General features: G+C 36.3%; 1 protein-coding gene across 1 annotated transcript in view; it reads left to right on the forward strand.

The window, feature by feature from the left end:
* The window catches only part of LOC110961685 (collagen alpha-1(XXVIII) chain-like), a 47,093-nt gene extending 39,023 nt beyond the window's left edge, over nt 1-8,070 (forward strand). The window contains exons 32-36 of the mRNA XM_051943292.1: nt 85-642; nt 1,513-1,733; nt 1,812-2,019; nt 5,380-5,574; nt 6,639-8,070. Coding sequence (XP_051799252.1) covers nt 85-642; nt 1,513-1,733; nt 1,812-2,019; nt 5,380-5,574; nt 6,639-6,646 — 1,190 coding nt within the window. The 3' untranslated portion in view covers nt 6,647-8,070. The remainder of the gene's footprint in view (nt 1-84; nt 643-1,512; nt 1,734-1,811; nt 2,020-5,379; nt 5,575-6,638) is intronic.
* Nucleotides 8,071-12,417: the final 4,347 nt, after the last annotated feature.

Raw genomic sequence — 12,417 nt, forward strand, 5'->3', positions numbered from 1 at the left:
ATCTGTGAATCGTCTGATCGGATTCCACCTCGTCAACGTGACACTTCAGCCGTGATCTCATGTGTTGGTGTGATGTGATTCCAGGATGTGGGATCAAGTGTAAGGAGAGGCCCATGGAGCTGGTGTTTGTCATCGACAGCTCGGAGAGCGTCGGCCCGGAGAACTTCGAGATCATAAAGGACTTTGTGAACGCTCTGGTTGACCGGGTGACGGTGGGACGGAACGCCACCAGGATCGGCCTGGTCCTCTACAGCCTGGAGGTCAGACTGGTCTTCAACCTGGCCCGCTACGCCACCAAGCAGGACATCAAGCAGGCCATCAGGAACATCCCCTACATGGGAGAAGGAACCCACACCGGCACCGCCATCCGCAAAGCCACTCAGGAGGCCTTCTACAGCTCACGGGTAGGAGTCAGTAAAGTGGCCATCGTGATTACCGACGGGCAGACAGACAAACGGGAGCCGGTGAAGCTGGACATCGCTGTGAGGGAAGCTCATGCTGCCAACATCGAGATGTTCGCTCTGGGGATCGTGAACACCTCAGACCCGACCCAGGCGGAGTTCCTGAGGGAGCTGAACCTGATCGCCTCCGACCCCGACGCCGAGCACATGTTCCTGATCGACGACTTCAACACTCTGCCCGGTAAGACTGATGTTTACAGAGCTCCTTGTTTCTGAGGCAGAAAAACATTAAAAACCTACGTGAAGAGATGACTGAACTACTAAACATGTTTACTGATGAGCTAAATTCATCTTTGTTCAGGTTCCACGGTCAGCCCAATATGATCTCCAATGACCAGTAAAATCACAGCAAAAAAACTGATAATTAACCACAACTCCTAATTTTAATCACAGGTATCTAGAACTGAACAATACAGTATTTTACTCCAATTCAATTTTACTTACGTAGCACCAATTACAGTTCAAATGGTCTCAAGACGCTTTATAGAACCTATGTTCCTGAACCTTCTTACATCCAGTAAATATATTATACAGTAAAGCTGTTAGGATAAATCACAAAATTAATGTGTGTTTTTACGCAGATGATGCAGCTGTTTATTGCTCAGATGACATTTTAGAGATGTTATAAAGTGGTGTTCAAACAGAAATGGCAAAAAACTGTGGTTTGACAAGCAAAAATTATTAAATCTCAAAAAAACAGTAAAAATGTTACTCTGCACTGTTACATCTAAGCCATACTGAAGCAGGAAGGGATTATTTTAGTAGAAAAAAACTTCAAAATTCATGGGTTTGACACACAAAGAGGAGTTTTAGGGGTTTAATCAACGTCTAGAAAGGAACTTTATAGAAAGCTGAAGTTTATTTTGAAAAATGCAGATAAGAAGAGGCCTTAAATGAGTAAAAAGAGTGTTAGAATTCATCCTGTTTGGGTTAGTGTGAACCATGTTCATGTAAAAACATCCGTTTTGTCTCTGAAGGATTCTCCCTTCATTTCCAGGCAACCTTCAGACCAACAGTAACTTACTTCCTCCTCGTCTCGTCTTTGTTTCAGCTCTGGAATCAAAGCTAGTGAGCCAGTTCTGTGAAGACGAGAACGGAGCTCTGATCTACAACAGGATAACCAACGGCTACAACGGGAACAACGGCAACAGGAACGGCTTCAACGGGAACTACGCCATCGGAGGCTACGGCTACAGACCTGCACCCGAACAGGAAGTCCAGAATGGCCGACAGACCGGCAGCCAAGGAGGCCGAGGCTCCAGCACAACACAAGTATGAAACAACACGACACAAACACACACGTTTCACACTGAGATCTTTGCAGCCACTGCTTCCTGTTTCCCGTTTCAGGGAGGAGGACGCCAGCAGGTCTTCACAGGAACCGAGCGCGGGGACACATTTAACCGCAACACCTCGGACTACATTCCAGTTCCCACTTCCAGAGAGGACTCCTCCAGCAGCCGAGGCTCCTCTTCATCTTCTTCATCCTCTACAAATATAACCACATCCAGTGTGTCGGTGCAGTACATTCCTGCTCCACGGCCGGCTCTTCCCAAAGGTACAGAGTCTGATTTAGTGTTTGAAACATTTTTATCAAGAGAAGACTCTCTTTAAACATCTGACACCAAACAGAGCGGCCGTCCAGATTAAACAGGACGTAATTACAGAGAAGCAATTGCAACACAGGAGAATGAAAAAGTGGAGATGTTTCCTCTGAACGATGCAGGAAGTTCTCCAGAAACACAAAAAAGAGGAATATTATCTGTAGGTTTCATCAAACAAGGAACTTCATCATCACACATCATAGTCATCCTTTGTGTTCAAAAAATGTGACAGTTCAGTCTTTATTAGGGCTGAAGCTATCGATTATTTTAGTGATCGAGTATTCTGCCGATAATTTTAGTGATCGAGTATTCAAACCGATAATTTTAGTGATCAAGCATTTTAGTGGTCGAGTATTCTACTGATAATTTTAGTGATCGAGTATTTTAGTGGTCGAGTATTCTACCGATAATTTTAGTGGTCGAGTATTCTGCCGATAATTTTAGTGATCGAGTATTTTAGTGGTCGAGTATTCTACCGATAATTTTAGTGGTCGAGTATTCTACCGATAATTTTAGTGGTCGAGTATTCTGCCGATAATTTTAGTGATCGAGTATTTTAGTGGTCGAGTATTCTACCGATAATTTTAGTGGTCGAGTATTCTACCGATAATTTTAGTGGTCGAGTATTCTGCCGATAATTTTAGTGATCGAGTATTCAAACCGATAATTTTAGTGATCGAGTATTTTAGTGGTCGAGTATTCTACCGATAATTTTAGTGGTCGAGTATTCTACTGATAATTTTAGTGATCGAGTATTTTAGTGGTCGAGTATTCTACCGATAATTTTAGTGGTCGAGTATTCTACTGATAATTTTAGTGATCGAGTATTTTAGTGGTCGAGTATTCTACTGATAATTTTAGTGATCGAGTATTTTAGTGGTCGAGTATTCTACTGATAATTTTAGTGATCGAGTATTTTAGTGGTCGAGTATTCTACCGATAATTTTAGTGATCGAGCATTTTAGTGGTCGAGTATTCTACCGATAATTTTAGTGATCGAGTATTTTAGTGGTCGAGTATTCTACTGATAATTTTAGTGATCGAGTATTTTAGTGGTCGAGTATTCTACCGATAATTTTAGTGGTCGAGTATTCTACCGATAATTTTAGTGATCGAGTATTTTAGTGGTCGAGTATTCTACCGATAATTTTAGTGGTCGAGTATTCTACCGATAATTGTAGTGATCGAGCATTTTAGTGGTCGAGTATTCTACCGATAATTGTAGTGATCGAGCATTTTAGTGGTCGAGTATTCTACCGATAATTTTAGTGATCGAGTATTTTAGTGGTCGAGTATTCTACCGATAATTTTAGTGGTCGAGTATTTTAGTGGTCGAGTATTCTATCGATTATTTTAGTGATCGAGTATTCTATCGATTATTTTAGTGATCGAGTATTTTAGTAATCGAGTATTCTATCGAGTATTTTAGTAATCGAGTATTCTATCGATTATTTTAGTGATCCAGTATTCTATTGATTATTCTGGGGATTAATGGAGTAATTGGATTCCGCACTAAGCGTGCGCGTTACAGCATCAAAAGAGGAAGTGAGCGCACTGTGCATCTTTAAAACAAAAAGTCCACCAAAGTGAAACCTTTAACTAAAAAGCCTGAAGTCTAAATGCTGATCTCTCTGATGTTAGTTCTGAAATGATTCTGTGTGTAAACTGTGGCTGTGATTTGTGGACTTTCCTGGAGCAGAATCCGTCGCTGCCAAACTTTAAATGATTGAATTAGTTTTCATTCCATTCCATCACATTTGGAATTTAACAAACTAAGGTAGAGCAACTTTAACTCTGAATAAAAGTGGGAGTTTTCATGGAAAACGTGATGACCCCAAACTTTTGAACAGTAGTTTTACTGATAAATACGTCATTCCTGCACAGCTGTGGTGGAAAGTAACAAAGAACATTTACTTAATTACTCCCATTGTCTGTGACTTCATGGTACTTTCTACTAGACACTCTAAGAAGCTCATAAAATACAACAGTTCCAGATTAAACAGTGACTTCTGACCTTCCTCTAGAAAGCAGCGTGTAGTCTGTCACATCTCACATGTTTTTTTTTCTTCTCACATGGTTTCATTTCCAGAAATGTTCCGGTGATCCAATGTCTGAGTCAAAATCAAAGACTGGAGACAAACTGAAAACAGATTTGTGTGTCCGGACTGCTTTTTTCTTCCTTCCTCTCCCATTAATCATGTGACGAGCTTCAGGAGAATCAGCATCCATCTGCCACATGTTGGAATCACATCCACTACTAATTAATCAATCAGGAAGTTTTGTGTTTTAAAGGCTGAATAAATGACAAACCTGTGCTGTGACTGAGACGCAGACGTTACATCTCAGATTTATCTGCTGTTGTTCAAACTCCATCTACAGCGACAGCATGAGCACACTGCTGACACTGCACTGTTAATGCTCTAATGATGCCAGATATAAGGAGAAAAACACTCAGAGCACACATTGGAAAAAATGCCCCTCTCAAAACAAGAAAAAAACTTATTTCAAGGAACTTTTACCTTGAAATAAGTAAAAAAAAAATCTGCCAATAGAACAAATGAAAAATGTCTTGGTGAGATTTCTGGAAATAAGATCTGATATGTAGAACATTGAGATCTTAAAATTAGCTGGAAAATATATTTTAAGCTTTATTTTACCAGGATTGTCAAGCTTAGGTGTCTTAACCCTCCTGTTGTCCTCATTTACGGCACCAAAAAAAATACTTTCCCTGTCTGAAAAAAGTCCAAAAATTCAGCAAAAATATTCCCCAAATGTATAGAAAATTTGCAAAATCTTCAGGAAGAAAATTCCTTAAAAGTTTCCCTCAAAATGTTTTTTTTAAATCTCCAAATTTGGCAAGAAATAAAAAATAAATAAATAAATGTGCATATTTCCAAAAAAAGAATAAAAATCTTCCAAAAAAATCCTAAAAATATCTAAAATGATTACATATATATATATATATATATATAAGTACAACTTCTAATAAAAAATAAAAAATCAACCAAAATCCAGAGAAATTCACAGAATTTTGGTGGATTTTTTTTTATTTCGCCGAAGGTTCTTAAAGAAACTTTTTTTTAACATTTCTTTTTTCCAACCAAAAACTTTTCAAAAAAGTTGACTGACTGGTCGTTTGTCTCATGTTTTTGTCGTTTTCTTGTTTTTGTCGTCTGTCCATTTTTAGTTGCGTTGTTACTTTTTTGTCTATTTTTTGTCTCTTTTTATTTTCTTTCACCTCCTTTGTCTCGTTTTTGGTGTCATTTCTGTCCTATTCTCTTATGTTTAAATCCTAACGTGAGGTTTCCCTGCAGAGTCGGCCCCTCTGGACCCCCGCTGTGGGCTGGTTCTGGACCAGGGCACGTGTCGGGACTACAACATCCGCTGGTACTACGACCGGCAGGCCAACGCCTGCGCCCAGTTCTGGTACGGAGGCTGCAGCGGCAACAAGAACCGCTTCGACACGGAGGAGGAGTGCAAGAGGACGTGTGTGGTTTCCAGATCCACCGGTACGCTCTCATGACTCATCACGCCTGTTTTAATGCTGTTCACACCGAGCTGCTTTCTGCTTCCGCCTCCAATAATGACGCTGCATCAGAATTAGTGCCCTGCAAAAACTCTACATCTCACCAAGTCTGTTTGTCTTATTTTTAGTCTAAATGTCTCGTCCCGCTTGATTTAAGATGAATTCACTTAACAAGTGACATTTCAGCAGATGGAGGGACTTGTTTTAAGACATCTTAAATATCTCGTTAAGTCAGATTATCTTGAAATTATCTTGTTTATTTAAATCCTCCCGTCGTCCTGCTGGTCAAGTTGACCCGTTTTAAAGATTAAAAATGTGGGGAAAAATATTTTCACAGTGAAGACTTCCACATTTTCTAAAATCTTTGGGGAAATTTTTGAACACTTTTTAGTGGAAATAAATAAATATTTTAAAAAATGTTTCTTTAAGAACATTCACATAAAAATCAACCAAAATCCAGCGAAATTCGCTGGATTTTGGTTGATTTTTATGTGAATGTTCTTAAAGAAAATATTAGAAGTTTTACTGATATATATGTAATCACTTTAGATATTTTTTAGGATTTTTTTTGGGAGGATTTCTATTCATTTTTTGGAAATATTTACAATTTTTATATTTTTTAAAATTTTATTTCTTGTCAAATTTGGGGATTTTTAAAAAATATTTTTTCAGGGGAAACTTCTTACTGAAGATTTGGGAATTTTTTTATGAATTTGTAGAATTTTATGCTGAATTTTTGGGATTTTTTGCAGACAAGGAAACAATACTTTTTGGTGCCGTAAATGAGGACAACAGGAGGGATAAGACACCTAAGCTTGACAATCCTGATAAAAAATAAAGCTCAAAATAAGTTCTCCCAGCTAATTTTAAGATCTCAAGATCATACTTCAAGAAATCCTACAAAGCCATTTTATACTTGTTCTATTGGCAGATTTTTTCACCTTTTTCAAGGTAAAAGTTCCTTGAATTAAGTTCTTTTTTTCTTGTTTTGAGAGGGGCATTTTTTCCAGTGCATGGATCCTAACTGAATTAAATCTCTTTCTGCAGGAGGCTGAGGGAATTCGTCTGTCCTACATCTGCTGTACAGACTCCAAGGAGGGGCAGCTAGAACCACTCGTTCTCCACAGGGTTGTAAAGGTCCTTTCATAAATCTCAGGCACACACACTGATGTTCCGTATCTCCACTACATCCCCGTCTTTGAGCCCCGTCCTCCAGCACTTCGAGTCAGATGATCCTGGACAGACACCTCCGTTGTTTTTCCTCCACATCTTCTACTCAGGAATACAGACGAGCGCTGCAGTCTGAACTTCATACACAAAAAGCAACCCATCGACACAGATTAACCCTCCTGTTGTCCTCATTCACAGCCAACAAATATATTGTCTTCTTGTCTGAAAATAAAAATCCAAAACTTCAGCAAAAAAAAATCCCAAATTTATAAAATTTTGCAAAACCTTCAGGGAGAAAATTCCAAAGATTCTTTAAAAGTTTCCCTTAAAAGTTTTATTTAAAAAAAAATCCCCCAGATTTTGCAAGAAATAAAAAATAAAATATATAAAAACTGTAAATATTTTCTAAAAATGAGGAAAAAGTTTCCAAAAAAATCCTAAAAGTATCTAGAGTGATTACATTTATATCAGTAATATTTTCTTTAAGAACATTCACAGAATTTTGGTTGATTTTTGTCTGAATGTTCTTAAATAAACATTTTTTTAATATTTCCTTTTTTCCCACAAAAAAACATTCAAAAATGTACCAAAAATGTGGAAGTTTTCACGATGAAAATGTAATTTTTTTCCCACATTTTCAAACTTTAAAACGGGTCAATTTGACCCGCAGGACGACACGAGGGTGAAAGTTTTATTTTTAAAAAATACAGAATAAAGAAAATTCTTGTAAATATTTTTTAAAAAATGAGTAAAAATGTTTTTAAAAAATCCTAAAAATATCTGAAGTGATTACATAAAAATCAGTAAAACTTCTAATATTTTCTTTAAAAACATTCACCAAAAAAATCAACCTAAATCAACCAGATTTTGGTTGATTTTCGGTGAATGTTCTTACGAAAAATTTCTTTATTTCCCACCAAAAATGTTCAGAAATTTCCCAAAAAGTTGAAAATGTGAACATTAGAAGTTTCACTGTGAAAATATGTATTTTTCTTTTCACATTTTCAAACTTTAAAGGACGACACGAGGGTTAAAACGACCTGCAGCTGATCTTCCTTCTATTAGTGTTTAACCGACACCACCTGACGCCCCTTATATCCATCAAATATATGTGTAACTTACATTTTGTGCGTTTTTTTTAATGTGTTTTCTTATAGTTCTTAAATGAAAAATGTGATGTTTTGTAAGCTTCTAACACTGATGGACACACACTCACACACTGCCCTCTACTGGTGGAGCAGAATCATTAAATCCATCCAGAAACACTGTAAGATGTCAAACGTTTCTAATAAATCTGATCCGAACTAAAGTGTGTGAAAGCCTCACATTCATAGTGGAGGACTGTAAACCTTCAGGTGATTTATTTCTTCTTTTTTGTCTTTCTTTGCCCATATTTATGTTTTATTTCAGCCTTCCCTGGTGCCCTTGTGAGATTATTTATTCAAAACCAGACCAAATTAGCTTCATTAAAACGGTTTATTTTTCTGTCCCAGTCAAGGAAAGCCCAAAATGTTCTGGAAGGATGCTTTTAGTGCCCAAACTTTTGTCTCGGTAGATCAGGGGTGTCAAACTCATCTTAGTTCAGGTTCCACATTTAGAACAATCTGATCTCCAGTGACAGAATAATAGCCTATAAATAAAAACAATTCCACATTTTTTCTTTGTTTTAGTGCAAAAAAAAAGACATAAAAACAAGACAGAATATTACAAAATGAGACACAAATTGACACAAACGAGAAACAAAATGACAAAAAATTTGACCACAAAGTTACAAAGCGACGTCAAAATGGACAAACGAGACACAAAACGACAAAAGCGAGAAACAAAATGACAAAAAGTATCCAACAGAAGTGCTACAAAAAACACAAAAAAAATGATGCTTAAAACAACAAATAAAGCAAAATGACAAAAATCAGACAAAAAACACAAGCGAGACAAATTGGAAACACAAAACGACAAAAACAAGAAACAAAATGACAAGTCAGCCAAAAAACAAGACAAAATATTACAAAAATGAGACACAAAGTGACAAAAATGAGAAACTAAATGACAAAAATTTGACCACAGAGTTACAAAGCGACGTCAAAATGGACAAACGAGACACAAAACGACAAAAAATGAGAAACAAAATGACAAAAAGTATCCAACAGAAGTGCTACAAAAAACACAAAATGACAAAAACAAGAAACAAAATAAGTCAGCCAAAAAACAAGACAAAATATTACAAAAATGAGACACAAAGTGACAAAAATGAGAAACTAAATGACAAAAATTTGACCACAGAGTTACAAAGCGACGTCAAAATGGACAAACGAGACACAAAACGACAAAAAGTATCCAACAGGAGTGCTACAAAAAACACAAAAGGACAAAAATGATGCTTAAAACAACAAATAAAGCAAAACACAAAATGACAAAAATCAGACAAAAACACAAGCGAGACAAATTGGAAACACAAAATGACAAAAACAAGAAACAAAATGACAAGTCAGCCAAAAAACAAGACAAAATATTACAAAAAAATGAGACACAAAGTGACAAAAATGAGAAACTAAATGACAAAAGATGGACAACACAAAACAAAAATGAGACGCAAAATGGGTTAAATTCAGCAAATCAAGAGGTCTGTTAGTGACAAATAAAAGCTATACGCCCCCTGTCAAAAGTTTTGAGACGCTTTCTCATTCAAATAAATCAGAACCCGTCTCAAAACTTTTGACGGGGTGTAAGAACTGTGGATGACCGTTGGAGATGGAATGAAGGCGTGACGCTAGAAGATATCTCTTCTCTTGCAGAAGTTGTTCTATTTTCTTCAAGTTTTTATATCTAGTGTTGTTTTAAAATAGAGGCTCTTCCTAAGTGAAACATGAGGGTTTTTCTTTTTATCTCTTCCTGCCACAACACCTTCCATACAGCCTCTAAACACTCTGGAAACATGAACGTTTGTTTGCAGTGATGCTGTTTAATGAATCTCCTGCTTAAGTTACACGTTGGACACTCCTCGACAAGTGGCGTAGTCTGATCTATCTTTAGTGCTGCCCACGGGAGGAGCGTTACCTAACGCTACACACTCCTCACACTTTATCAGGCTGCAGGAGTGAGACTCCACAAAGTACGCTGCTATCGATCCAAATGCTCACCACGGTTCACGTTTAGCAATAAAACTCACGGCCGGGAACAGATTGATGCCATTTATCTGCAGGAAGAAAGAAGTATTTTTAAGCTCTTAATTACCTCCCTGATTGAAGTGTGTTTTAAAATATGTCATTCAGACACACAAGCAGCTGGACCTCTTTAAAATTATACAAAATGGGTCACAAACTACTCACAATGGTCAAAAATGACTTGAAATTAGTCCAAAAAGATTAAAAAATGGTTAAAAATGACTGTAAATTTGTCCAAAATGAGACATGTTCTGCGAAATGATCTCCAAAATGACTTAAAAATGCTCCAAAATTACTTGAAACTTTTCATTTAAAGTCAATTAAATGTGCCCCAAATGACATAAATTAGACTAAAATGACCTGAAACTAGTCGAAAATGACTCGAAAATGGTTAAAAATGACTGTAAACTTGTCCAAAATGAGACGCGTTCTGCAAAATGATCTCAAAAATTATTTAAAAATGGTTCAAAATGACTCAAAACTTTTCTTTTAAATTCAATTAAATGTGTCCCAAATGACATAATTAGACTAAAATTACTTGAAACTAGTCCAAAAAGATTAAAATTGGTTCAAAATGACTGTAAACTTGTCCAAAATGAGACACATTCTGCAAAATGATCTCCAAAATCTTCAAAATGACTTAAAAATGGTTCATTTATGCAATATGACTCCAATCTGGTATGAAATGACTCAAAATTTCTCAAAATGACCCAAAACTTGTCAGAATCCCCTGAATTACCTTAACTTTGTCCATAATGACACAAAATCTGTTCAACATGACTCAGACTTGTTGCAAAATCACTCAAAATTTGACTAAAATGACTTGAAGCTGGTCAAAAATGACTTAAAATGGTATAAAATGACTTAAAACTTTTCATTTAAAGTCAGTTAAATGGGTCCCAAATGATTCAAATCTGACTAAAATGACTTCCAACTAGTCGAAAGATTTTAAAAAGTGCAAAATGACTTAAAACTTCTCATTTAAAGTCAATTAAATGTGTCCCAAACGACTCAAAATTGTCAAAAATGACTTGAAACTGGTCCAAAAAGATTCAAAAATGGTTCAAAATGACTCAAACTTGGTGCAAAATGACTCAAAATGTGTGTAAAGTGACCAAAGTCCTGACACACAGCCAGGAACGGGTCATTGTGATTGGCTGACGGAGCTGCCTGTATGAACGACTCTCACCTGTTTCTCCACAGCAGCTGCTGCTGCATCCAGACTTTCCTGCTCCAACTTTAGCTCGATGTTTCATTGTGCTCGTCACATAAATAACACCGTAGGAGGATAAAGGGAAATAACTGGTGTTCTTTGAGGAACTGTGGCCTCAGGAAATTAGCTTAAATAACAATATTTCACAGATAAGAACCGGAACATCTGTGGATTTTAATGTAGAGTCAGCAGAGGATCCTCAGAAAATCAATCAGTGACTATTTTAAAGTTGGTTTAGTGGGTTTTTTTAGTGGGTTTATAAGGTTGGAGTTGTTTCTGCTGTTCTTTCTTTGTCACATAGTACCCTTAAACACTTAGAAATGTCCTTATTTTTGAAAGAAAAGCCTTTTTTTTCAATGAAGAGAACCTTAAATGAATGATAAATCCAGTCTAGACATTGTTAATGTGGTAAATGACTATTCAAAAGTGATTCTAGTTGTGTGATCTGCAGTTTTAATGACAGAAAACTGCATGTCTTGTTTGTAATAGTATGAGGATTGTGAAGTATAAAGAAATCAGTGTACACACGACTGTTCAGAAGTTTGAGGTCAGCTTCATGTTTTCCATGAAAACTTATGCTTTTATTCATGAGTTAAATGAGTTAAACTTGCTCTAAAATGAATTAAAGTTGCTCTATATTAGTTAAAGTTGCTCGAAAATTGGTTAAAGTTGCTCTAAAATGAGTTAAAGTTGCTCTCTATTAGCTAAAGTTGATCTAAAGTTGCTCTAAAATGAATTACAATTGTTCTAATATGAGTGAAAGTTGCTCTAAAATGGGTCAAAGTTGCCCTAAAATAAGTTACATTTATAGTTTATTTTAGTTAAACTTGCTCTATATTAGCTAAAGTTGCTCTGAATAAGTTGAAGTTGTTCTAATATGAGTTAAATTTGCTCTAAAAAAGGGGTCAAAGTTGCTCTATATTGTTTAAAGTTGTTCAAAAATGAGTTAAAGTTGCTCTCTTTTAAAGTTGCTCTCTATTAGCTAAAGTTGCTCTATGTTGGTTAAAGATGCTCTATGTTGGTTAAAGTTGTTCAAAAATGAGTTAAAGTTGCTCTCTGTTAGCTAAAGTTGCTCTCTGTTAGCTAAAGTTGCTCTATGTTGGTTAAAGTTGTTCAAAAATTAGTTAAAGTTGCTCTACATTAACTAAAGTTGCTCTGTGTTGGTTAAAGTTGCTCTATGTTGGTTAAAGTTGCTCCACATTTCATTCTGACTTGTCGTATTTCAAATTCAAGCTATCTCTGTTGTTCTAACACATCTTGAATCAGTGTTTTTCTGGAC

This window comes from Acanthochromis polyacanthus, chromosome 22 (genome assembly GCF_021347895.1).
Source record: "Acanthochromis polyacanthus isolate Apoly-LR-REF ecotype Palm Island chromosome 22, KAUST_Apoly_ChrSc, whole genome shotgun sequence".
Taxonomy (NCBI): domain Eukaryota; kingdom Metazoa; phylum Chordata; class Actinopteri; family Pomacentridae; genus Acanthochromis; species Acanthochromis polyacanthus.